Source organism: Pelodiscus sinensis, chromosome 1, assembly GCF_049634645.1.
Source record: "Pelodiscus sinensis isolate JC-2024 chromosome 1, ASM4963464v1, whole genome shotgun sequence".
In the NCBI taxonomy this organism is placed as follows: domain Eukaryota; kingdom Metazoa; phylum Chordata; order Testudines; family Trionychidae; genus Pelodiscus; species Pelodiscus sinensis.
The window spans coordinates 228103004-228129096 of record NC_134711.1 but is presented as its reverse complement, the minus strand read 5'-3'; the positions used below and the strand labels follow the sequence as shown (position 1 = coordinate 228129096).

The 26093-nt window shown below is 43.4% G+C and overlaps 1 protein-coding gene across 1 annotated transcript in view; it reads left to right on the top strand.

Moving 5' to 3' along the window:
• CNGA3 (cyclic nucleotide gated channel subunit alpha 3) overlaps positions 1–24604 on the top strand; it is a 44638-nt gene extending 20034 nt beyond the window's left edge. Inside the window, exons 4-8 of the mRNA XM_006137386.4 lie at positions 2953–3003; positions 7365–7472; positions 11142–11249; positions 18863–18969; positions 22650–24604. Coding sequence (XP_006137448.2) covers positions 2953–3003; positions 7365–7472; positions 11142–11249; positions 18863–18969; positions 22650–24061 — 1786 coding nt within the window. The 3' untranslated portion in view covers positions 24062–24604. The remainder of the gene's footprint in view (positions 1–2952; positions 3004–7364; positions 7473–11141; positions 11250–18862; positions 18970–22649) is intronic.
• The last annotated feature ends 1489 nt before the right edge of the window (positions 24605–26093 follow it).

Sequence of the window (26093 nt, the reverse complement as noted above, 5' to 3'; positions counted from 1 at the left end):
CTTCTGGTACAAGTAATGCATTCCTGCTTTTTTTTGTTGGCCATCATTGTGCTTGCTAGCAAATAATAGAATCATAGAATACTAGGACTGGAAGGGACCTCGAGAGGTTGAGTCCAGTCCCCTGTCCCAATGGCAGGACCAAATACTATCTAGACCATCCCTGATAGACATTTATCTAACCTACTCTTAAATATCTCCAGAGATGGGGATTCCACAACCTCCCTGGGCAATTTATTCCAGTGTTTAACTATCCTGACAGTTAGGAACTTTTTCCTAATGTCCAACCTAAACCTCCCTTGCTGCAGTTTAAGCCCATTGCTTCTTGTTCTATCCTCAGAGGCCAAGATGAACAAGTTTTCTCCCTTCTCCTTATGACACCCTTTTAAATACCTGAAAACGGCTATCATGTCCCCTCTCAGTCTTCTCTTTTCTAAACTAAACAAACCCAGTTCTTTCAGCCTTCCTTCATAGGTCATGTTCTCTAGACCGTTAATCATTCTTGTTGCTCTTCTCTGGAATGTACGACCACAGTTTAGCAATGCTATTTCTCTGTTTGTTCATCAGGTAAGAGTAGCAAACCCAGTTCCTGAATGGAGAAAATAAATGCTTTGTCCCCCTGAACTACTGGTATGCCCCCGGTTTTCTCACTTTTTCCCACTCTGCAGTGAGAAGCTGGTTGTAGCGTAAACACTTAGACAATCCATGCAATCCTATTCAAGCCTTGAATATACCAGTGGTGTGAGCCTGATAATAATGAACACTTTTTCCTTTAAGATGATTTCTTCTTCTAAAGTGTATTGGACAGTTTCAGGAGTGGGATTTTAGCTTACATTGCTTATGCCAGAACCCAGAACAGTCCCTTAACCTGGACTTTAATCCCTACTGATTGGACTGAAAAGAGCTTTCACTCTGCTGCTGTATGCTGGGTATGAAAGCAGTTTCCCAAGCAAAGACATTTAGAATCTGGATCTTAGCATCGAGCACTTGGAAACTCAACTACAAGTATTCGTGCAACATTCAGTAACACTTAATCATACTCATTCACACATCACTGATAGGCTTCTGCTCCAGAAATCAGAAAATGTTAAAGATGGATCATTAAAAGGTGTTCACACGTCTGTGTCACAAGCAGGGTTAGTCTTGTCTGAATCTTTTTTTAAAATAAATGAACTAATGCCTTCAGGTGAGCCCTTGATGTGTTTCCAGGCTTACATTTTGCAAGTGAATGTAATACGTGACTTAATGCATATCCACGCTACAAAATTAAGTCAACATAAATTATGTCTGCATACAGCCACGGCAGTAATTATATTGCTCATGTGCATGTTATATTTTACTGCTTGTGCTGACAGTCTGCATCCTCACTAGGAGTACTTGCACAGATTGTCCTGATAGTGTGAGGCATTCAGGGAGGTTTTCTGAAAGTTGTAACAATCGAGGTAAGCAATACAGCATCTACTCTTGGGGCTCTCAGCATTTTCAGACTACTGTACCCATTTCAGGAGTCTGATTTATCTTGCATTTCACCTCACTTAAAAACTACTTTCTTACAAAAATACAAGTGTCACAGCACACTGCTATTGAAAAATTCTTTAGTTTCTCACTTTTACCATATAATTATAAAATAAAGCAATTGGAATATAAATATTGTACTTACATTTCAGTTTATAGTACGCAGAGTCATTGACCATATGAAATGTTAGTCCATGCCATCTTTGCTAGTATTTTTTTATGGAATCTATTGTAAAACTAGGCAAATATCTAGATAAGTTGATGTACCCTCTGGAAAACCTTTGTGTACCTCTAAGATAACTGGTATCACTAGTTGAGAACCACTGGTTTACACTGACACTGCATTGAGCTAACCACACCAACATTGGCTCTGCCTCTTATGCAGGTGGAGTTATTAAGTTGCTGCAGTTTGATAGTTACATCCCTGGAATGAAATTTTAGTGTAGAAATTTAAATAATTAAGTCAACATAAGCTGCTTTGCATCAACTTAACTCTGCAGTATAGACCAGGCTTTACAGGCTTAAATTAGCCCCATAGAGTTGGCTAAAGAAAACATTGTGGTTTGTCAAAACACAGGGATGGAACTTAACTTTTTGGCAGGCTCATTACTTTGAAGCTCAGGCTCACATGTGACATAGTCTGAGATGGGTAAGAATTTGGTTTGAATTTACAGCTGGTAATTTATATTATAGTGAACACAGATTTGCAACAGATCAATGCAGTCCCGTCCTTACTGAAATAGCTTCTTAATAATTTAAGCTTGGAAGCAGTGTATTTCTTTGCATGCCTAATATATTTTGTTAGATTAGTCACGCTACTATAGTCTAATCACTCAAGCCAACAGCCAAGAGATTTTCTGATTTCTGTATTGGGAGCCCATTAGTGTTTCAGATTCAAAGTCATTAGAGTAAACAAAACTGGTCATGTGCCAGCAATGTTATTTCTTTAGCTAGCCAGATACTGAGATATCCCATTTCCCTAGCTCAAATTGCATTTCTGTTACCATGTGATAGTAGCTCAGAATTGTTGTGACGTTATGGAGAGTTAATTTTGCAGCAACGGTAAGCATTTCTGCTGTCTTTCCAGGAGTCTTGGCACTGCTTCTGTGAAGACTTGAAAGGCTTGAGAAACACTTATAAGAGCAGCCAAATGGGAATGCTGCTATAAATAGAGAGACTCATGATGTCAAGCATTAATACGCCTGAGAGCAGGCTAAAGTGCTTCTGACATGGTCACAAACGTGTATGTTCTGCACATGATCAAGGGCAATTGGTACCCTACATAGTTATGCAAAAGGGCTTACAGCTGCGGTCAAAGTTGGCCCTTCTAATCTTTTCAAAGTATGAGTAGGAGCAGCAGCTCAGTCTATCATGTTGGTAAACATGTGCACAAAATGTACAATATTGTTCTTTTACTGTGTTCTATTTAACTTGCTTCAGTCACTGGTCCCTGGCCAGATTTAATGTCAACAACAGCAACAACAACGAAGAGTAAGTACATCACTGCTTGCTTCATAGCACCTTCTTGCCTCTGATGTACCAGCTCCTTACCCTCTTCCCTGTTCAAAACATGTTAGTGACTATTGTAGCTATAGACTCCTGCTTATCTTTTTCTAAGCCTCTTCCTGATATATGGAATTAATGTAGAGAAAGGTCTAGTTTTATAGGTTATGGAAATATTCCTGAGTTTCCAGGGGAACTATTTCCAGCTTCCCTTCTTTTCCATGTGTCTGATTAAACAACTACTAGTCCCTACCTCTTCAAATTCAGGCTGGCTGATTTTGCAACATTACTAATGGGCTTGCTGACATTTAAACTCATGGGCAAGAGATCTGTCTATTATTTTTCTTAACAGCGTTCTTTTTTATTGACACACAGCTTTCAAATCAAATATTCAAATAACTTCACATTGTCATTTGTGCCTTTTCCGTGGCTAAAAGCTGATATTATATAGGGTATGCAGAAGTTCTGGACATACACAGTTTAAATCAGGATTGGATGTCTTTCTCAAAGATATGGTTTAGCTAAACTAAAAGTTGTTTTGTTTCAGTCGGTGCTTGATGAAATTCTATGGCCTGTGTCATACACAAGGTCTTACTGAAATGATCACAACATTTCCTTCTGACCTTGAAATCTAAGGAAGTAATAGCCAATTTTAGATTTCTCAGGCTATTTAATTCCTTCAAAGAAAGAATTCTAGAAAATGTGAAGAGCTCCAGTAACCTGAAATCACTCCACACTATAGCTGATAATGACCCTTGCCCTCTAGCTCTGGGAATGGCACAGCAAACAGCAGTAGTTTTGTTCCTGCCTTGAGGCTAGTCTTGTTTTTCATTTCTTTCCTATGTAAAAACCCAAATACAAAAAACTCAGGGCCAAAAGGAATTGTCCATATTAGAAGCAGACAAGTCATTGTTGAGCAATACACTGTGAATTTAAAATGATCATTCTCTGAAAACTTCTTTCCATTTCAAAATTCCATACTTGGGAGAAATTTTTATTTCTCTTTAATTGACTGTTTTTTTCTTATGAGTGCTTGATTTAAAAATAAATGCCCTGTGTACTACAACAATGTTTACAATGCTCAGGATTTTGGGCTTTTACTGTAGAACAGTAATAGTAGAACTAAAAGTGTGAAGCATGGCTTACGACTCTTACCTATGTCTACACTACAAGTTTTTGCGGCAGAGAGTATGCTAATGACGGACTCATTAGCAGGAGTCGTGATGTCATTAGCATATTTTCTGTCACTGCTTTTTGCACAATGGGTTTTTGCACAAAAAGAAGCAGTGTAGCCGCTTCCATTTTGTGCAAAACCCCCCTTTTGCGCAAGATCCTTATGCCTCTCCCGTGCAAAACGGAAGTGGCTACACTGCTTCTTTTTGCGCAAAAACCCATTGTGCAAAAAGCATCTGCAGAAAATATGCTAATGACATTGCAACTCATGCTAACGAGTCCGTCAATAGCATATGCTGTGCCGCAAAAATCTCATAGCATAGACAAAGCTTCAGGGCATAGGACTGAGACACAAATTCTAACCCTATTTCTGACAGTGACTCATGCTGTGCCTTGTGCTTATCACTTAACTATCAGTGCTATAGTTTCCCCAAATTGAGACAATACTTATCTCACCTGGGTGGCGTAAGGAATAGATAGATGATATGTAGAGCAATTTAAAGATGAAAAACATTACGTAAGTACTACATTTTATTAACTATTATAATTATATGATTAGAAGAGTATAGGCAGGCAAGTCTTTCCCAGCCCAAATGGATATCTCTTCACTGTATACTCAGGAAAAACGGGACAAAAAGTCCTTTCCATTTCCTTTAGTCAAAGGGAATAGATCGGAATATCCTTTCAAGTGATTACTTGAATGGTGGTGACTTAATAAAACCTCAGAGGAAATAAACTGCAGGTGTTGTTAAAGCTCCAGGTTTGTGAAGATGGAAGGAGCAACAGAGTGCCCATATGTGAAGCAGCAGAGATGAGGCCTTCAAATTTGCAGGTGCCATGCAGGGGCTATGCTAGCTCTCAGGATAGGAGAAAGGAGGGGCTTGTCCTTCCTTTTGAGTCACCCTCAGTGGCAAGTCTTTAGGGTATTTTTGCACTGTGCTAACGTTGCTGTAGCAATAGATACTGTGGGTAGAGCAGGGAGATAGAGCAGTGTCTGAACAAAGAGATGAATATAATTCATCCAGCCCCCAGTGAATAAATGGAGAAAATGGAGTCAGGAGAAATTCCATTCCCCAGTAAAATAAAAACAGCCATCTACTGATCAGTGGGTAAACTACTGATTTTTGTCAAAACACCTCTTCCATGGTTCAATGGCACTGACAAATTTTGATTGCTTAGCCATGTCAAATGAATCTTCCTTGCATAATCAGGCTGATAAATACTCAGCAGCACAGTTCTTTTAAAAAGAAACATTGTGCCCTTGTTATACAACTGTCCTTGGGAGCCAAACGCTTTTGAGTATCATGGACCAGTGCGTTAATACGGATAGTGGTTATGAATGGGGTTCATGTCATGCACAAAAGCATAGTAGTTAGCTATTAAAATGAATAATGTGACACCCAAGAGTGTTTCTGATCAACATAGTGCTTTGTGGGAATGGCAACATTTACATATAAAATGCAGTCACACAAGATCTGGAGTCTAATGGTAAAGAAAATAAATGTGTGACTAGCACCCTCTGCTGTTCTAAAGAGGCTAATCCTGTTATAAGGGGATGTGCAAAATCTTAGGCTACGTCTACAATGCAGGATTCTTGCACAACAACTTTTTGCGCAAGAGTTCTTGCGCCAGAAGTTCTTGCACAAGAGTGCGTCCACAGTGCCATTTGCTTTTGTGCAAGAGCGTACATGGCAGTGTGGATGCTCTCTTGTGCAAGAAAGCTCTGATGACCATTTTAGCCATAGGGGTTGCTTGTGCAAGAAATCCCTGTTACCCGTACACACTGTCTTTTTGCGATTCTTATAATTAACTGTACTTTTTCTTGTGCAAGAATGCGCTTGTAGTGTGGACACGCCGCAAGTTTTTGTGCAAAAATGGTCGGTTTTGCACAAAAACTCTGCAGAGTAAATGTAGCCCTAATGTGGGTAGGAATTTAGGAGCTCTTTCAGTTAATCGATTAACACAGAGACTATTTCACTCTACACTTGTGTTCCCTGGCCATGTGGATTTTCATAGGCCCCAGTGAAGTTTCACTGCATGCCCAAGCCTGATTTGGTGAACCTCTAAATAACACCTTGGAGAATGCAAACGGGGATGGTTTTAGGATTTTGACTTATGCCAGCTAAGTTAAGGCAGGGGTCTTCCAAATAACACTGCCATGCTGCATCACAATGGGAGTGTGGTCAGAGAGTATCAGGACTCATGTTTATTATCAGCTGATAAGGGATATTCCTAAGCCAATTGCATTTATCTTAAAATTAGTGAATATATTTTCACACCGTCCTCCTGTCCCTCAAAATACTGTGCTTTCATTACAATTGGCATGTTCTTAGGCAGCAGGGCTGACAGCCACCATGGGCCCCCAAGCAAGGTGGGGGGACTGGCTCTGCACCCCTGGAATGGGTGAGGCCTCAGGCAGAAGGGGGGGAGCTGGGGCTGCCAGCCCTCAGTGCTTCCTGGACTGCAGCATGTCCTCTCCCACAGACCTCACAGCCACACAGAGTGCCCAGCCTGGTGCTCCAGCAGCAATGTAAAGGGCCGGGGGCTCTGTCTGTCCCCACTGCCGTAGTAGTGGTGATGGCCGGGATCCCTGGGCACCTTTGAATTGCCAGGCCCTAGGGCAATTGCCCCCTTTGGCTATGGTTCTCTTGCACTATTGTAAGTCAGAGATAATTTTGATGGGAGTTACATGAGAGCAAAACAAGTGTGAGAAGAGAATCAAACCTTTTTACTTAACTACCACCACAGCTTTAAACAGGTAGTTGGTGCTGTTGGGGCCGAAGTATGTCAAAAGACCAAGCAAATTTTGAGACTATCAAATCATTTCAAGTCCTAATGCCATGAAACAGATTTTTTTAGCTGCCTGAAGAGTCAAGCAAATGGGAAATATTCCGCTGTAAACAAAGGAAACATTGTTAAAGCTTGGGTTAATCTCTCACAAAATCAGCCAACTGGTTACATGATTTAATACCACGCTGTTGTTAATTCTGCAGCATAGTTCATGTAATACAGGTCCCAAATAGTGAGTAGTCTAGTTGAGAAGCCCTGTCCTTTCCTCTTCTGTAGGTGCAAAACCCAACTTCAGAGCCTTCTTTATCCTGCCTCAACTTCCATCCTCTAGCCTAGCCTAGACTGTAAATTGGGAACATTGATAAATGTTACACTATGTTATACAGCAAGAACAAAGAAAAGAAAGAGGTTAAGGAGGAGAAAAAAGAAGAAAAAAAGGAGGAAAAGAAAGAGGAGAAAAAAGACGACAAAAAAGATGATAAAAAAAAAGAGGAGTAAGTATTACTATTGAATGTATGATTGTAACACACCTCCTGCACCATTGAGTCTTACATGAAGTAGTTAAGTATTCAAAGGAAGGTTCTGCTACAGTTTTGTTTCCCCAGGCTGCAGAGGTGTTCTTATGTCAAAGATGTAATAAATTTTCAACTTTGAAACTGTGCAACTGCTCCGGGAACCGGCAATATGCTCCGAAGCACACAGTTCTGTCCTTGAAAACAACAAGCAGTCCTGAGGCACCTTAGGGCATGTGTAGACTACATTCCTCTTTCGAAAGAGGGATGTAAATTAGACAGATCGAAATTGCAAATGAAGCCGGGATTTGAATTTCCCGCGCTTCATTTGCATAATAACAGTCGTGCGTTCTTTGGAAAAAGGGCTTTTTGAAAGTGAAACCACCGTCTAAATGCGGTTCTTCTGAAAAAAACAACAACCCTTTTTGAAAGATCCTGTACTCCACACAAAAAAAGTACAGGAACTTTCAAAAAAGGTTTCCCCCCCCCCCCCCCCCGAAAGAACCACTTCTAGATGGCGGTTTCACTTTTGAAAAGCCCTTTTTTGAAAGAACGCGCGGCTGCCATTATGCAAATGAAGCACGGGAAATTCAAATCCCGGCTTCATTTGCAATTTCAATCTGTCTAATTTACTTCCCTCTTTTGAAATAGGGGTGTAGTCTAGACATACCCTTAGAAACTAACAAATATATTAGATCATGAGATTTTGTGGGTAAAACCCACTTCATCAGTCCTGTCCTTGGCATCTTCCCAATACTATGTTGGTCTAACTTCAGACCAGGAGTGGTGGAAGCTCCTTAAAAGTGTGTGTGTGGGGACCGGCATCTGAACCATGGCCCCACCCCCTCACTGCCCCTGCCCCTGAGGTTCTACCCTTGTGCCACCTCTTCTTCCCAAGCCCCTGTTATTGTGCTGTCCCTTCCCCAACTCCACGTGCCCCTGTGCCACCACATCACCCAACACCGCATCCCCTACTCATTCCTCTCCACCCCTTCCCTCCCATCGGTTGCCCTTACAGCTGATAAAGTGATGAGGCCCCAGGGAACCATGGCTTCCCTGTTCCAGCACCCCCTGCTTCAGACTCAGCAGTAAAGGGAATTCAGCTGATCTCTGATCACCTGAGTTGGCTGTTCAAGTCCTTGCCTTGCCTATCAAGCTTATCCAACCAACCACACAATGGAGGTGCCAGTTGTTCTCATTAGCTTCTTGTAACTACGTGAACAATCTTTTCCCCCTCCTCCCTTCTTCTCGCCCTTTCTCCCTTATTTATTCTTGGATCTGGACTTCTAATACTCCAGTCTGCTGAAGAAGTGGGTTGTGCTTACAAAAGCTCGTTATACCATCTACATCTTAGTCTTTAAGGTGCTTCTAGACTTTTTGTTGTTTTTTAAGTTTTTCCTATCAGGTCCTATCAGTCAACAGCAGTCTCCTTTGCAAGCCTGTACAGGCTTAGTCATGGTAAAGAATATCTTTAGAGTTAACATGGCCACAGAACAAAACCACAATATTTAGATGAATATTTAATCCATTTTGACATGGTCAATTATATTTACTATGATTTGCCCTGCTGTGAGCAGAAGCAGCTCCACTTACTTCAATGTGGTTGCAATTTCTTACATCAGGCAGTGCATGTGGCCTTTACTATTATGTAAATAGACAATTGCCCCTTAATTAATGATTTATAAACTCTGTTTATTAGGGTTGCCCTTAGTGCAATGCCATGTAAAGAAGAAAATATGGAAAGAGCATGTGTTGTATGTGCAGAATGAACACTGATTTCAAGGGGTGTGTTATAATAAATACATCACACACGTGTGTAGAGTGTGTAGTAGGTACCGTAATGCTGTAGTATCCTTAGTTCAGAATGCCACTTCTGGGTGGATTCTTCCTCATTCCAGGTCATAGAATCTTCTCTCTAAAACAAAGTTTTGTTCGAGCAGAATCTTTTTTTTTTCTAGAGGAAGCACTGTGAGCCTCCCAGAGTGCCCAGTGGGGACTGTCCTTTCACACAAGTCTGAGGTTCTTTGAAACAAGGCAGCAGAGAAAATAATAGAATAGATTTATATGAGAAAGGATCATTCTTTGGAGAGTGCACGATAGGCATTGACCTTTTGACTCAGGGAACAGAGTGAGTCACAATTTTGTTGTGGCTTTTTGAAGAAATTGGTAACAATCTATGGTGAGTGGGAAGATAAATAGGATTCTTTTTGGTTTTAAAAGAAAGATGCCTATATTATGAATGTGCAGAATTGAGGTTTTTAATGATAGCACATTAGTACAGATAGCACCCCCCTTGCAAACATGTCATGTTCACAATTGTATATATATATAATATTTCTACACTCTCACAAGCATACCCCCATCTTCATTGCAACCTTATTTACAATTAGAATTGCCTTACAGTAGGAGTAGTTGCATTGAAATCAGAGTGAAAGTAAGATACTACTCACCAGAAATAAGGGAGACAATACTGGGACCTAAACTTCACCATTTCAGTCAATGGAAGCTTTGCTATTGATTTCAAGTAATGTAGGGTCAAACTCTTGGTTCTTAAGTAAGTAAAAAACATTTTTTAAAGATAAGGAACAGTAAAAGAGTATTTCAGAACAACAAATTAATTGTAGTGCAACTAAATGGTTGACAATGGCGAAATGAATTATGAGCAAAATGGTGATGGAGTAGGCTACGAATATTGGTAGCAGACGGAGAGAGACAAATAGGCATAGAGGAAAACAGATCATTTCCCATTTCAAAGGGAGTTAGCAGATTTTTTTGTCCTGTTAGATTCTCATTCATATAAATATGTCAAAGTTGTTAGAGGCAGAGTGATCATCTTGTTATAATGGAAATAAAAAAGATAAATATTTAACCTATGTTTAGAGAAAATCTCCAAAGGGCTCTTGGAGAAGATCCTGTTGAGACAAGGGACCATGGCTTTCCTCATGATTTAAGCAGGGATGACATTAAGATGCACTTAACTTGCTCAGTCTGGTCTGAGGGATGGCTTACTTAAAACACAAGGGATGGCTTGCAAGAAGAGTGTTAATAATTTTAAATCACTTTCAGCTATGCTGTTTTGACATTTATGTAGATTTTTCTAGTTCCTTTTGATTGCTATGGATTTGGGGGCAAACAGGAATAGACTGAGTCAAATGAAAAAAGCTTGAGCTGCTGTACTGAGCAATAGCTGGGATGTCAGCAGGGCTGGCCTTTGGTGCTATGTCTAAATCTACATGTCTGACCTATACAACAGTGGAAGGTCGACTCCAGATACACAACTCCAGCTACGTTAATTATGTAGCTGTAGTTGCTGTATCTTAAATCGAGTTTCCACACTGTTCACACAGTGGGAGATCAAAGGAAGCAAACACTCCCATTGGTTTCCCTTCCTCTTCATAAGATGCAGGAGTAAAGTACTACATAGTCCTGTATTTGGCACTGACAGGGGCATCCTCTGAGTTCGATTTAACGGATCTTCACTAGACACACTAAATCGAACGCCAGAAGGTCGACTGCAGCAGGAGCAATCTGTGTAGTGAACATGTGGCCTAAATGTGCTGCAACTATTACAGTCTTCTGGAAGGGTATTCAGTCTTACTGAACAAAAACATGGCCTCCTTATGAAAATAATCTGCACGTTTTACTTTTCAGGAAGAAAAAGGAGATCTTTGTGGTTGATCCTTCAAGCAACCTATACTATAGGTGGCTGACCATAATCGCGACCCCAGTATTCTATAATTGGTGTCTGCTAGTGTGCAGGTATGGATTTATATTTTATGGTTATTTGAGATTGCAGAAGGGGTGTCTTGTTTGTATGAAACTGGAAAAGCACACTTGGTTTTTTTATTTTAACAGAGTGCCCATTAACTTTCACATCCCCATAACTACTACTGCATTGCGCATTCACTAATCCAGTCTTTCCCAAATGGTGCTCCGTGGAACCCTGGGGTTCTGCAAAGTGAAAGCAAGGGTTCCGTGAGCACCTGAACGCTCCCCCGCTTAAAGAGACAGAGCCCGGTGCACAAAGATGCTGGCTCCTTCTCTGGTTCCCCACTGGGCTTTCAGACATCTCCCCTCCCCCGTTGCCACTCTGCTTTTACCAAGGGGCCTAGCAGCAGCAATAGCTGCTGGTCCTGCTTCTCCTGATCAACCCAAGATTTCTCTCCTCCCATCCCCCACTGCCGCTCTGCTTTTACCAAGGGGTCTAGCAGCAACAACTTATGCAGGTTTTTTTTGCTCGACAAAGTTTTTCCCTGGCTGTAGGAGTTCCTTGAAATTTTTCCGAGCTTAAAAGTGTTCCATGGTCAAATAAAATTGGGAAACACTGCACTAATCAATTTTCTTAAGGATATGTTTTTATTTTTTGACTGTTTTAGAAGTCAGGTACATGTTCCAAATCCTTTATTCCAGATTCTATGCTTCTAACATATGTAAATGTAATATACATACATGCCTACGTATGCATATCACACATGTGGAAATTATATCTATGGGATAAAATTAAGAGCCCTTTGCATATATCATGTACCTTTGACTGTCTGGCCTCTGCTCATTAATCTGTCTCCCCTTGAACAGATTAAAACAGCTGCCATTTCCCACCTCTCCCTCCCCGGACCGCACAAGTATCACAACAAGCCAGATCAAAGTTCTACTCCTAGCCCTTGAGGTGTAGGACAAGTCAGTACTGCATCAGTGACAGGATTGTGTTATGGGAATCTTGACACCCGATCATGGGATATAAATAGGAGCTTTATACTGCTAAGAGGAAATTCCAGAAAGACGGAAATTCTTTCTGCGCCTTTAGCTGTAAAAGGCCCAAAATTCCCTGGGATTTAAAATCCTGATATTCTGTATAGAAATGCACGTGATTCTGAAGAGTATTTTCTCCCTCCAAGCCTGTATATTTGGACTCATGTAGCTTGTTGTTCCAGGCAGAGGGAGCTAAAAATATTAGCAATGACATTTAAGATGCTTTCTTTATATAGTTTTTTGTTAAAATATGTGTCCCTCCACACAGACTGGATGGAACACTATCAAGGTATTTTCAGCATTCATTTGGAATTCCCCACAGAACTTAACTGCTAAACTGGTGATGGTAAAACTTTTATAACACACCACACCATCATACATTCTCTGACTTTCTCTTCCATTTTGTATTATAAAAATATAACTCTTGTTAAAAGCTGTTTCTTCATGATGCAATGCAGTTGTAGCTGTGTCGGACCCAGGGTACTCGAGACACAATGTGGGTGAAGTACAGGTTGAACCTCTGTGGTCCATGACTCTTTGGGCCAGCAACATCTATAGTCCAGCAAGACTACAGATGTTGCTGGATCACAGAGCCCCACCTGCAGAGGTTGCCAGCAGCTGGCAGCCTATAGGACCAGTGGCCTGCAGGCAGCGAGCCTGGTCAGCAGGCTGTGGGGGGCAGGAAGCCCTGGCTGCCAGGGTGTGGAGCCCTGCTGGCCAAAGCAGGTCCAGCAGTCAGAGGCAGGGAATCATGCTGACCCGGGACGTGGAGCCCTGTTGCAGCTGGAGTGAGGCTGACCCAGAGCAAAGCCTCACTGGCCAGGGACACAGAACAGAGACCTGATGGCTGGGAGCCCACTGGCTGGGGGTATGAAGCCCGGCTGACTGCAATGGGGCTAGCTGCTCAGAGAAGAGCTTGGCTGGGGGCAGGGAGTCCCCCCAGCCAGGGTGGGGCCAGCAGCCTGGAGAGGAGCCCTACCAAAGAGCTGGAGGCAGCGGAGCCCAGCAGTGGGCTTGGGGAAGGGCACTGGATGGATCCGTGACCAGGAGAGGAGCCTCAGGAGAGCCCAACGACTGACCTCTCCCAATCAGGCACACTCCCTTGTTCGGGGCCACTCAGGTTCTGAGGGTGCCAGACCAGGGAGATGCAACCTGTATTATCTCCTATTGCACTTCTGTGCATGAGAGAGACAAGCTTTTGAGCTTGCCCCACAAAGCTCTTTTTGTCTTTCTCACCCACAGGAGCTAGTCCAATAAAAGATATTACCTCATATTCCTCGTTCTCCTTCTATATGAGGCAGCTTTAAAAAATCTAACAATTCTGACACTATTTTAGATTATTTAATGTGGAATTTAATTCCTTCATGAGAGAGCAGGTTGGAGACAAGAGCGGGCTGGAAAATAATGAACCATTAATGGTTTTAGCATCTGTCAGGGATGGCCTAGGATTAATTGGTCCGGTCTCAGGGCAGAGGGCTGGACATGACCCCTCCTTTCTCTTTTCAAGTTTAAATCTCTGCTTTTGTAAAATAAAAGCTGACAATGTGCATTTCATGCTTCCTGCATTTTCATAAGAGCCCAGAGTGCCTGTCACTGAAATATTCTCTTCTCTTCCTTCCTGGGATCAGAGCCATCCTGTCTATAGGACAGTTTGGGGTAGCTACCCAAGGCCTCTGCTTTGGGACTCCAATTGGACCAGGGCAGCCTGGGGGATGGCTTGGGAGGACCTGATGCCAGCAGCAGTGGCCAAGCCCGCTCCTGCACTTACTAGTTGGCAGAAGCCACGGGAAGCAAAGTGACCCACTCAGCCTACTCCAGTCCTGCATCTCTCAGCTGGATTAATGCCCACAAAACAGATATCAGACAAGATCACAAAGAGAAAACAGTTTCTTGCCATTTTAACCAGAAAGGACACTCTCTCAATGACTTAACCACCTGCATTCTGCTACAAAGACCTTTTACATCTGCACTTGAAAGGGAATCCTCTGAACTGTCATTCATGTTAAAATTCGACACTTTCCAAAAAGGACTCAACAAACATTTGAACTATCTCACCCATTATCAAGATAGTTTCCTCAATTATCACCTCTAATACCATTAACTCACAAACATCCCACTCTCCCTACCTCTAATATCATCAATTCACAGACACTTACCTTCCTTCCTTCCCCCCCCCCCCCCGGCATCTCCCTCCTGTTCTGAAATGTGATTTGTCCTTTTCATATGTGTTCATTTTTTTAAATTGTACCCTTTGGTATATATGGTTGTGACTACTTTCTTCCACTATTTGATCTGAGGAAGTGGGTCTGGCCCACGAAAGCTCATCATCTAATAAACCATCTTGTTAGTCTTTAAAGTGCTACATTGTCCTGCATTTTGCTCTCAGCTGGGTTATTCTGCTTCATCGCAGTGACAGGAAGTGGAGCACTGTGGCCCCCAACCCACTCTGCTCCCTGGAGCACACTGATGGGAACTGGGCTTGGCAGAATGCAAATAGCAGGGGTGGATCACTTGGCTTCCCACCACCATGGTGAGTGCAGGGGTCCCTACTCCTGCTGCCAGTGCTAGCTCCCTCCCTCCCCTCGTAATCTCCTGGAACGTGTTGCTTGAGGGAGGGGGATTGGAGGAAAGGGTGCAACAGGGACAGAAGGGGGCGGAGCAAGGGTGGGAAAAGGCGGGGCAGAGAAGAGGCAGGGCTTGAGAGAAAAGATGAAGTAGGGACAGAGCAGGGGCAGGAAGAGATGGGGGTGTGGGTGGGGCCTATGGTGGGTTGTGCTGGGCACTGCAACCCTGTAGGTGTGGTGCTGCCTGGGATAGCAGTTTGATTACCACTTGCTTGCTGCCATCAGAGGCAGTTATAGCAGAAGATACAATTTTACTTTTACAAATGAGGGACTTTTGGACTTATTGGACTTTATTCCAGTTTTATTTTCTCATTAAAGGTAGCTTTTAGAACAGTACAATTTGAGTCATTCCCCATCGGCTCATTCTGCCTCTCTATAATAATTTCTTGGGTGATTTTGCACAGAACCTCTTTGTACAGTTCATACCTCTTCATTATGCGTTAGGATTTGTGACCTGATGATTTTCATCTTTCTGCCTAAAAAGTCTTTGGCTTGCAGCAAGCATCCTCAAATCTGTGCCTGCAATGGCTTCTGTGTGCCATCTAGTGGCTACAGCACAAAGTGACACTAAGTCAAGGTATTGCTCTAGGCCAGGGTTACCAATAATTTTTGATGGGGGGGTGGCACTCTAAGAATTTAGTAAGTGGTCAAGGGCCGCACTCTTCATTGATTTTAATGGAGGATGTGCAGGGTCTGGGATGGAGGGTGTATACAGAAAGGGGGTTGGTAGGACATTGGGGCATAAGAGAAGGTGTAGGATGTGGAAGAGAGGGCATTGAGTTACAGCAGGGGGTGCAGTTTCTGGCAGGGTTTTGTGTATAGGAGAGGATGCTGACCTGGAGGAGGGATGCAAAAGGGGGTGCTGGGTCTGGGAGGTGGTTGTGACCAGAGGCAGGAGTGCAGAAGGGGGTGCAGAGGGTTTAGTTTGTGACCGGAGCAGGGAGTTGCAATGTGGGCGGAAGTGAGGATGTCAGATACAGGAGTCACTTATGCTAGGCAGCTCCTGCTCAGCTGCTCAGTGGGATCTTCAGGCAGACTTCCTGCCCACCACACTTCTGCACGCCACTCAAAGTGTCCGGCTACTGGGCCCAGGATGTGTGTCTCTGTGTAGTGCATGCCACGAGGAGAGGAAGCTCCACAAACTGCCTGCGCCTGTAAGCATGGCCCAGACAGCTCCCATTGGTCAGTTTGCAGCCAATGGGAGTTGCGAGGATTGTGCTGGTGGTGTGGGAGCAGCATACAGAGACCTCCCTACCCTGAAGTGTGCATGGTGCGGAGACAAACACTGGCCCCAGCAGCTAGCTGCTTTAAGTGGCGTGCAGGAGCACAGCAGTCAAGCAGCCTGCCTGAGGTTCCCACTGGGACATTGGTGGCCCAGAGTATTGTGACAGGCTGGATCCAGCTCATAGACTATATTTTGCCCATCCCTGCGCTAGGCACTCTTACCATTTATGGAGAAACGTATAGTAGTCTCCTTTTCCTAACCATCAGATGTGTAAATGCCAATACAGGGATAGAAAGGTGGTGGATGGCAAGCATGATAGAGGAGTGGACAGAGAAGAGTCATTTAAAATTAGTATGAGGAATTTTGACATGGCTGTTTCTCCAGTAGCAGGTGGATATTACTGGAGTATGTTAAATGGACAATCGGAGTCTGTGTATGAGAGTCATGTCAGACTGTTATAGAGACAGACCATTTAGCCTCTGGGAGACATGGGAGATAGTGTGCCCTGAAGGAGTAAGCCTTCTTTCAGTTGAGCCAGGAAGTCCCTGGATGGGATCTGAATGAATTCCTGTCCAGTTCTCCTCAGCTTGCAGACTTGATGCTGTGATGTAAAGTCTTGAGGATCTATGCTGAGAGGACTGATACAGAGTAACGTGTGTATGTGTGTATGTATGTGACATTTTCCCCTGCTATGTAAGGGTATGTCTACACTACAAAGTTAGTTCGAACTAACGGACGTTAGTTCGAACTAACTTTAATAGGTGCTACACTAGCGCTCCGCTAGTTCGAATTTGAATCGAACTAGCGGAGCGCTTAGTTCGAACTAGGTAAACCTCATTTTACGAGGACTAACGCCTAGTTCGAACTAGCTAGTTCGAACTAAGGGCTGTGTAGCCCTTTAGTTCGAACTAGTGGGAGGCTAGCCCTCCCCAGGTTTCCCTGGTGGCCACTCTGGCCAACACCAGGGAAACTCTATGCCCCCCTCCCGGCCCCGGACCCCTTAAAGGGGCACGGGCTGGCTACGGTGCCCGTGCCAGGTGCAAGCCTGCCAGCACCCAGCTAGCAGACCCTGCACCTGGCACGGCACAGAGCCACCCACCCGATGCCCCCCAGCCCACCCCCTCTTGCCGGGACCAGGCTGGCGGCTCCCGGGAGCTTGCCCTGGACCGCAAGAGGCGGGCACCTTCCTGGGCTAGTGCGGACATCGTGGACCTCGTCCACGATCTCCGCACTAGGCACAGGAAAGTGGCTGTCTAGGGCAGGAGAGCTGCCAGCCTGGCCACCCACGAGCAGGTGTGCATGAAAATCAAGGGGGTCCACTGAGACCCCCGACACTGAGCCCTGAGCTTACAATGGCCGTACTGGGTCAGACCAAAGATCCATCTAGCCCAGTAGCCTGTCTGCCAACAGCGGCCAACCCTAGGGACCCTGGAGGGGATGGACCGAAGATAATGACCAAGCCATTTGTCTCGTGCCATCCCTCTCCAGCCTTCCACAAACTTTAGGCAGGGACACCACTCCTACCCTCTGGCTAATAGGACTCCATGGACCCAACCTCCATCACTTTATCTCACTTCCCTTTAAACTCTGTTCTAGTTGTAGCCTTCACAGCCTCCTGCAGCAAGGAGTTCCACAGGTTAACTATTTGCTTTGTCAAGAACAACAACTTTCTCTTACTAGTTTCAAGCCTGCTACCCATTCCTTTCCTTTGGTGTCCTCTAGTCCTTCTTTATGGGAACTCAGGAAGAACTTTTCTGAATGCACCCTCTCCACCCAACCCCTGCTTTTAGAGACCTCTATCCTGTCCCCTCTCCGTCTCCTCTTTTCTAAGCTGAACAGTCCCAGTCTCTGTAGCCTTTCTTCATCTGGGACCTGTTCCCAACCCCTGATCATGTTAGTTGCCCTCCCCTCTCCCAGCCTTTCTCTTCCCCTCTCCCACCTCCTTTTCCCAGTGTCCCCCAGTTTTTTTCAATAAAGACAGAGTCAATGTTGGAAGAAACGTTATCTTTATTTTGTACATCAATAAGAAGAGGGGCTAGGGAAGGGTAAGTGGAAGGAGGTGAGGGAGGAATGGGGTACGAGCCCCCGATGGGGAGGACTGGGCTGGCTCTGCGGGCTTCTGGGGGTGGAAGCTCTCCTGCAGCCCCCCAATTACTCCCTCTCCCCAGATGGCAGCCTGCGGCAAGTGCAGCCGGGCTGATGGCCGAGTGGTGTGATGTGCCCAGTGTGGGCACTCAGGGCACTCCAAGCCAGAACTTCTTTGGAAGCGGGGCACCCCTTAGAACTGTGTGTCCGGGGTGGGGGTCGGGACCCTTTAAGCGCAGCCCTCGGCTAGCCTGAGACAGCATCTCCATGCTCTAAGTCCTCCTTTTATGCCCTGCCGGCACTGCTTCCGGCCATCCTTAAGCCCTGTTCAGAGTCCACTCAATGTGGACTTACTAGTTCGAAGTAGCAAAACGCTAGTTCGAACTAGTTTTTAGTTCTAGACGCGTTAGTTCGAACTAGCTTAGTTCGAATTAACTAATTCGAACTAAGTTAGTTCGAACTAGCGCTGTAGTGTAGACGTACCCTAAGACCTTTGGTTTCAGAAATGTCCGATTATGTTAAATCATTATATTTAAATTCACAGGAAATACTCCAGTGCAGACATGATGCCCACAGCCTGCGAATACCAGCAACAGTTAGCTAACATGCTTTTAGAACACACATATAGTACTCTCTGCACTTGCTCATACAAGGAGAATTAAATCTTCTGTATCTTTGTGTTTGTTTAGAGCCTGTTTTGATGAGCTACAAAGTAATCATATTATACTATGGGTGGTCTTGGACTACTGCTCAGATATCATCTATGTACTGGACATATTCGTCAGATTCAGGACAGGTGAGTCCTTTTAAATTATATGTTGTTTTCAGACATACCATGTATCATGCCTTATTGGATCGGTATGGTGATTGTCCTTGTAGTTCAGTATCCTCTCTCTAACAACACATAAAACTATATGCTTCTGAAGAAAACACAGGAAACTCTGATGTGGGAAAGTATGGAATAACCTGTGTTTAGAAAAAGCTTTTCCTAACACCCATCAATTAGAGATAGGATTATTCCCTGTCTCAAATCCTTTCCAAAGTTAAAAAATCCCCCACAATCCTATGTATTATAGTGGTGATTTTTTAAAATCCATATAAATGTTGAGTGCTGTTTTTTAATCCTGCTGATGTCTTGACATTAATTATAGCTTGTGGCAATGAATAATACAAGCTAATTATTCACTGTGTAAAAAAGAGCATACCATGGCCAGTCTGTCACTAAGAGAGTCACTGCTGAGAACAGTCACTGCTGAGAACTTTCCTCTTGCAGTGTATCGGAACCCAAACTTTCATACTATGGTGCATGCAATGTTATCTATTTTAAGCCAAGCAAATGACATCAGTAAAATGGTGACCACAGTTGCAGAGGGGAGGAAAAATCTGCTGTTGCCTTGAGAGACATTTAAACAATTCACAGCAGAAAGTAAATGCTTAGCCTCACTATCGTTCACATTTAGTATGCAACTTATTTATCAAATCAATGTAGCCTTAAGACTTAGATTCACCGTATTTCCACAAGAGGCCAACCCTACCCAAAAAGGTTCCCTTTTGCAGTGGAGTAATGTGCTACAAGGGGAATTTCTAACAACTGAAGAGAAAATAGGAGTTCCTTGGTATGGCAATGGATACAGATGCATGTGACTATTCTGACTATTAGAATTGTAAGGCTGTCACAGAACAGCTAAAATGCTGATTAAACAGTTTTGGGTTGGCTACAGAAATGCTGTTAAGTCTCAGGGTATGTCTACACTGCATTCCTCTTTCGAGAGAGGAATGCAAATACAGACTAATGAAATTGCAAATGAAGCGCAGATTTTAATTTCCCGTGCTTCATTTGCATAATCATATCCAGGTGCTATTTCAAAATACCCTATTTCGAAAAAAGAAACGCTGTCTAGACACAGTTATTTCAAAAGAGAACCCTTCTTTCAAAATTACCCTTACTCCTTATAAAATTCCTCGAAAGAGGAATGCAGTGTAGACATACCCTCAGAGGGGTATCCGTGTTAGCCTGTAACTGTAAAGAAAACGAGCAGTCTTGTGGCACCTTAAAGACTAACAAATTTAGTAGGTTATGAACTTTTGTGGGACAAACCCATTTCATCAGATGAGTTGGAGTGGACATTACAGAATTGGGGATATATATCTATAACAGCAAAAGAAGTTACCTGTGAATTGTAGGACTCGTGTTAATGAAGCTACTTAAGTCAAGGTGGATGTGTCTCATTCACAGTATTTGATATGGAGATGCAAATATCAAAGGTGGGGAAATGCTACTGTGAGTCAGTCACTTCAGTTCAGGCATCTGCAGTGGTTTCTGTGAAGTGTGGGACTGTATTCTGTGAAGTGTGGGAAGTGTTGACTTCCATCAGCTTAAAGTAGGTCCTTTCACATCATGTCCATGTCACTATTTTGTAAAAGTCTCAGAGGGGTAATGGACAAAAACAAATAATGAAAGACACAATGTTAAAAACCTGTGTTAAACAATTGTAATGGGACTAGGATTTAGTGGGAGCCTTAAATCCTGTATTTATATATTTTTGATTTTCAAGAAACTAATTTTTATAAATTGAATTTGTACAAAATCAAGATGTGTATTGGAAATTCGAGGGCCCATCTCAGAGAACCAAAATGATTCTGAATAATGAAGTAGCTTTCCAGAGAAAAGAGGCTGCTCTGAACATTGTATTTCCTTTTGGAAACTGGGCTTTCAGCCACGCTCTGCAGATCTTCATCTGACAGCTCAGGCCCTTTTGGCTTGATTGCTGCTGGAATACGGTGTCCAGTTCTGCTGCTCACAGTTGAAGAAGGATGTTGATAAATTTGTGAAGATTCAGGGAAGAGTCACAAGGATGACTGAAGCCTGAAGGATTACAAATCTTACCTGATACTGATAGACTGTAGCTCCATTCATTTAGCTTAACAAAGAGACGATTAAGGGGTGACTGATTATCTTGGATCTGGATTTATTATACTCTTGTCATCTGAAGAAGTGGGTTGTGCCCACAAAAGCCCATGATACCATCTACACATTTTGTTAGTCTTTAAGGTGCTACTAGACTATATGTTGTTTTTTTAATTTTTTTATAGTTAGTAAGTAGCTACATGGTGACCAAATATTTAATAATGAGTCATTCAATTGAGCAGAGAAAGGTATAATACGATCCAATGGCTTGAAAATGGAGCTAGACAAATTCAGAATGGAACCTAACGTGTAAATTTTTAAGCATGAGAATAATTAACCATTGAAACAATTTACCAAGGGGCCTGGTTGATTCTCCATCACTGACTATTTTTAAGTCAGGATTGGGTGTTTTTCTAAAATATCTGCTGTTGGAATTATTGTGGGGAAGTTCTCTGGCTTGTGTTATACAGGTCAAACTAAATGGTCACAATGCTCACTTCTGGCTGTAGCCTCTATAAATCTATGAGTAAGTGCAGGCACATTGATGGGACTGGGACAGAAGGGGCAGTTGTCCTGGGGCCTGGTGATTCAAAGGGGCCCAGGGCTCCCAGCTGCTGCTGCTGCAGGTTAAGATCCTGATGCTCTACTGACCGAGCTCGTCAGGCTTGCTAGAATGCTTACCACAGTGGAGTTCCATTCTTGGGTGAGGCCTCTATGTGCTACTGTAATTCTGTTACTCCAATTTGGACCTCTCTGGTCTTGCACCCTCAGGACTTGAGCCATCCAGAAAGAGGGAGGTTGCCGGACCAGGGGAGGTCAGGGCTCCGACTGTCCCAGGGCTCCCCATCTGGCCGCTGGTCTGACTAGTGCCCTCCCCCTGGCCTGCTAGCAGAGCTCCACGCAGGGCTGCAGCCCAGCTCAGACTGGCGGGACTCTCTACCCACAGCCACCAGGGCTCGCTGCACCCATGGTCACAGGGGCTCCCTGCCCCCGGATGGTGGAGCTTTGCTGCCAGCCACAGGGGTCCTCTGCTTTTGGACAGCAGCAGCTCCATGCCTGTGGCTGCTAGGGCTCCCTATCCCCTATCCCCAGCTCCACAGCCCTGGCCAGTCGTGGCTCTGTGGCTCCGGTTGGCAGCGGCTTCAGGGATGGTAGGGCTCACATCCTGGCTGGCTTCCTGCCCCCAGGCCACTGCCTCTGCAGGGTGCCTGCTGCCAGACTGGCTGAGCTCTCGGCCGCTGACAACCTCTGTGGCTGGGACTCTAGTCCAGCAATATCCGTGGTCCTTGCGGACCATGGATGTTGCCAGACCAGAGAGTCCTGGACAACTGAGGTTCAGCCTGTGGTAAATATGAAACTTATGCAATATCTTTTTTATTAAACATACTAGAAACCTATGGAGAGTACATTAATGTATGATAAGTTTCAAATCCAATAACGTCTTCAGTATTTGCAAGCAAACAAGAATCCTTCAGGCATAAGTTATGAAATGTTTCTGACTAATTATAGGTTTGTAGCCCATTTTGTTATGTATTCTAACAGAGAACTTTTTTTAAAATTCTTTTAAGGCTTTCTTGAACAAGGCTTACTAGTTCAAGATGAAAAGAAATTAAGAAAACATTACACTACTACTGTACAGTTCAGATTGGATGTGCTCTCTCTTTTACCAACAGACCTGGCATATTTAAAACTTGGGCTGAACTACCCTGAACTACGTTTTAATCGCTTGCTGAGGTTTGCCAGGCTATTTGAGTTTTTTGATCGCACAGAAACCAGGACAAACTATCCAAATATGTTTCGGATTGGAAATCTTGTCTTGTACATTCTCATAATCATCCACTGGAATGCATGCATATATTATGCAATTTCAAAGCTTATTGGGTTTGGGACTGACTCCTGGGTTTATCCCAATGTGACCCACCCAGAATATGGACGTCTGTCCAGAAAGTATATTTACTGTTTGTATTGGTCAACACTGACACTGACGACAATTGGAGAAACCCCACCTCCGGTGAAAGATGAAGAGTATCTCTTTGTGGTCATTGACTTCTTGGTGGGTGTGCTGATCTTTGCTACCATTGTTGGTAATGTAGGCTCTATGATTTCCAACATGAATGCTTCCAGGGCAGAGTTCCAGGCCAAAGTTGATTCCATAAAACAGTATATGCATTTCCGAAAGGTGACAAAGGATTTGGAGGCCAGGGTCATTAAGTGGTTTGATTACCTCTGGACCAATAAGAAAACAGTAGATGAGAAGGAAGTTCTTAAAAACCTGCCTGATAAACTTAAGGCTGAAATTGCTATCAACGTCCATCTGGATACGCTAAAGAAAGTGCGCATCTTCCAGGATTGTGAAGCTGGACTTCTTATTGAGCTAGTGCTGAAGCTGAGACCTACAGTCTTTAGTCCTGGAGATTACATCTGCAAAAAGGGGGATATTGGGAGGGAAATGTATATCATTAAGGAGGGGAAGTTGGCTGTGGTGGCAGATGATGGCATAACACAGTTTGTTGTCCTAAGCGATGGCAGCTACTTTGGTGAAATCAGCATTTTAAACATCAAGGGTAGCAAATCTGGTAACAGGAGGACAGCCAACATCAGAAGCATTGGTTATTCTGATCTGTTCTGTTTATCCAAAGACGATTTGATGGAAGCCCTCACTGAATATCCTGATGCCAAAAAGGCGTTGGAAGAGAAAGGGCGGCAAATTCTGTTGAAAGACAATTTAATAGATGAGGAGGCAGCAAAAGCAGGAGCTGACCCTAAAGACTTGGAAGAAAAAGTGGAAAGACTTGAAAGTGCACTGGACAGTCTACAGACTAGGTTTGCTAGGCTAATGGCAGAATACAACTCAGCCCAACTCAAAGTAAAACAGAGACTCACCAAAGTGGAAAACAAAGTGAAGAAATATGGAAGTGGCTTCTTATCTGATGGAGGGGAAGAGTCTATAAAACCCGAGGAAGTTGAGAAAAAGAATTAATAGTTCATTTATATTCCCTCATTTAATCTAGAATATTGCTGCCTGTAAAGCCATAAATATATATAAGCATATTATATATGTGAAAACACACACACTCTTATTTTTATATGGACTCCAAGAGAATGGTTTTTAGAGTTTTTAATTAAAGCAATATTTTCTTGTAAATAGGAAATTGTTACCTTTTATCTTGTTTTTAGGAGGAGACTTTGGATTGTCATTTGGGTCTTTTGTACTTATGACATGTTTCTTACAAGTCATGCTCAGATTATCTTTAATGTGGTATGTAAAGGTTTTTTCTTGACCATTTAATTTTTGTTTATTTTTTTCCATGCTCTTATTGTTAAGGAAATTATGTGTAAAGAATGGAGTCTGCCAGAATGAGGAGACTGATCTGTATATGTCCACACCCTCTACCTTGGTACGCTAGTAGTCTGCTGAATACATGTAGTAAATCCACACTACCCATCAATGCACTTTGCACATGTGAAAGAACCTGGTTTAAAAGAAAGTCTGTCTTTGCTATATAACATATCACATGATGTAAAATACCCAGTTATTTGAATGCCACAGATGTTGAAATGACTCCTGTTTGCTGTACTATGCTGTGGTCATTGGACGTCTTTATAATGCAAGCAAACGGTGCTTAATTTACCTTGAATGAAACTCTATTATAGTTTCTCCACTTTGCAACTGTTATGTTAACTGGAGTGCATTAACGGTTTCCTAGCCCTGTCCATTCTGGGAAAATCCTTGCATGAAGGGAAGCCCAAAGAGGTTGGCAGTCCTGGCAGCATGGCTTCATTAAAGCTGAAAAAAGATATAGCGACCCACCCACAAAGCCATCTGCCTTCATACTGAGGGCCTGCTCTCCATCCCCTGGTATTTCATCAGGCTTTGGAGGCAGAACTGTGGCATTTAATGCATGGGGGCACCCCCTATTGCAGAAAATGTTGTGAGGGAGGAGCAGATTTTTCTGCTCTGATTTTCTACACAGATCTCCATTTGCAAGTATTTCTACAGAGGAGGAAGATCCTGGTTCCTGCTAGGAGGCATGTCCTGAAATTCAGCCTAAGATTTCCTTCCTTTATCTTATTACTCCTGGTGATAAGCCCCTCATGCCAGCCTAAAGATTTCCTCTCTCTTCTTGAAATTTACAGCTTTTAGATATCTGTTACCATGGCTCATCATTACTAAGCTAAGACAGACAAAATTTACTTGTAATTTTCCTCAAGACAACCCTTTCAGGCTCCTAGTCATTCTATTTGCTCCCCCCTTCTAAAATTGCTCTAAGGCTGTGTCTAGACTGGCCAGTTTTTCCGGAAAATCAGCTGCTTTTCCAGAAAAACTTGCCAGCTGTCTACACTGGCCGCTTGAATTTCCGCAAAAGCACTGACTTCCTACTGTAAGAAATCAGTGATTTTTGCGGAAATACTATGCTGCTCCCGTTTGGGCAAAAGTCCAGTGTAGACAGCTGAGATTTGTTTTGCACAAAAAATCCCTGATCGCGAAAATGGCGTTCGGGGCTTTTTTGCGGAAAAGCGCGTCTAGATTGGCCACGGACGCTTTTCCGCAAAAAGTGATTTGCGGAAAAGCGCCCGTGCCAATCTAGATGCTGTTTTCCGAAAATGCTTTTAACGGAAAACTTTTAAAAGCATTTCCGGAAAATCCTGCCAGTCTAGACGTAGCCTAGGAGTCTAGGTTGACACTTAGCTTTCTGGTGAATACACTATCTCAGGTGCAATCATGCTAGCACTGCATTTAAGCAGAATTTTATTGAGGATTTTTACTGCCAACATATTATAGACCATGAAATTAGGCTATTTTAGCACTAGAGGGCTTCTACTATGCACTGAGCTCCAGCTGCTAGTACTGGTGTGGGTGGGGAGGTAGGGGACTTCCTCTTTCCTGCAGGAGGCTACTTCTGGTGCTAGGTCAGACTCACAGTGCATCTTGAGAAACCACAGAAACAGCGATTTGCTGGTTGATGCTCATAAATAGTTCAGGTCTGCCTCTTCAGCTTCTCAGCTGAATT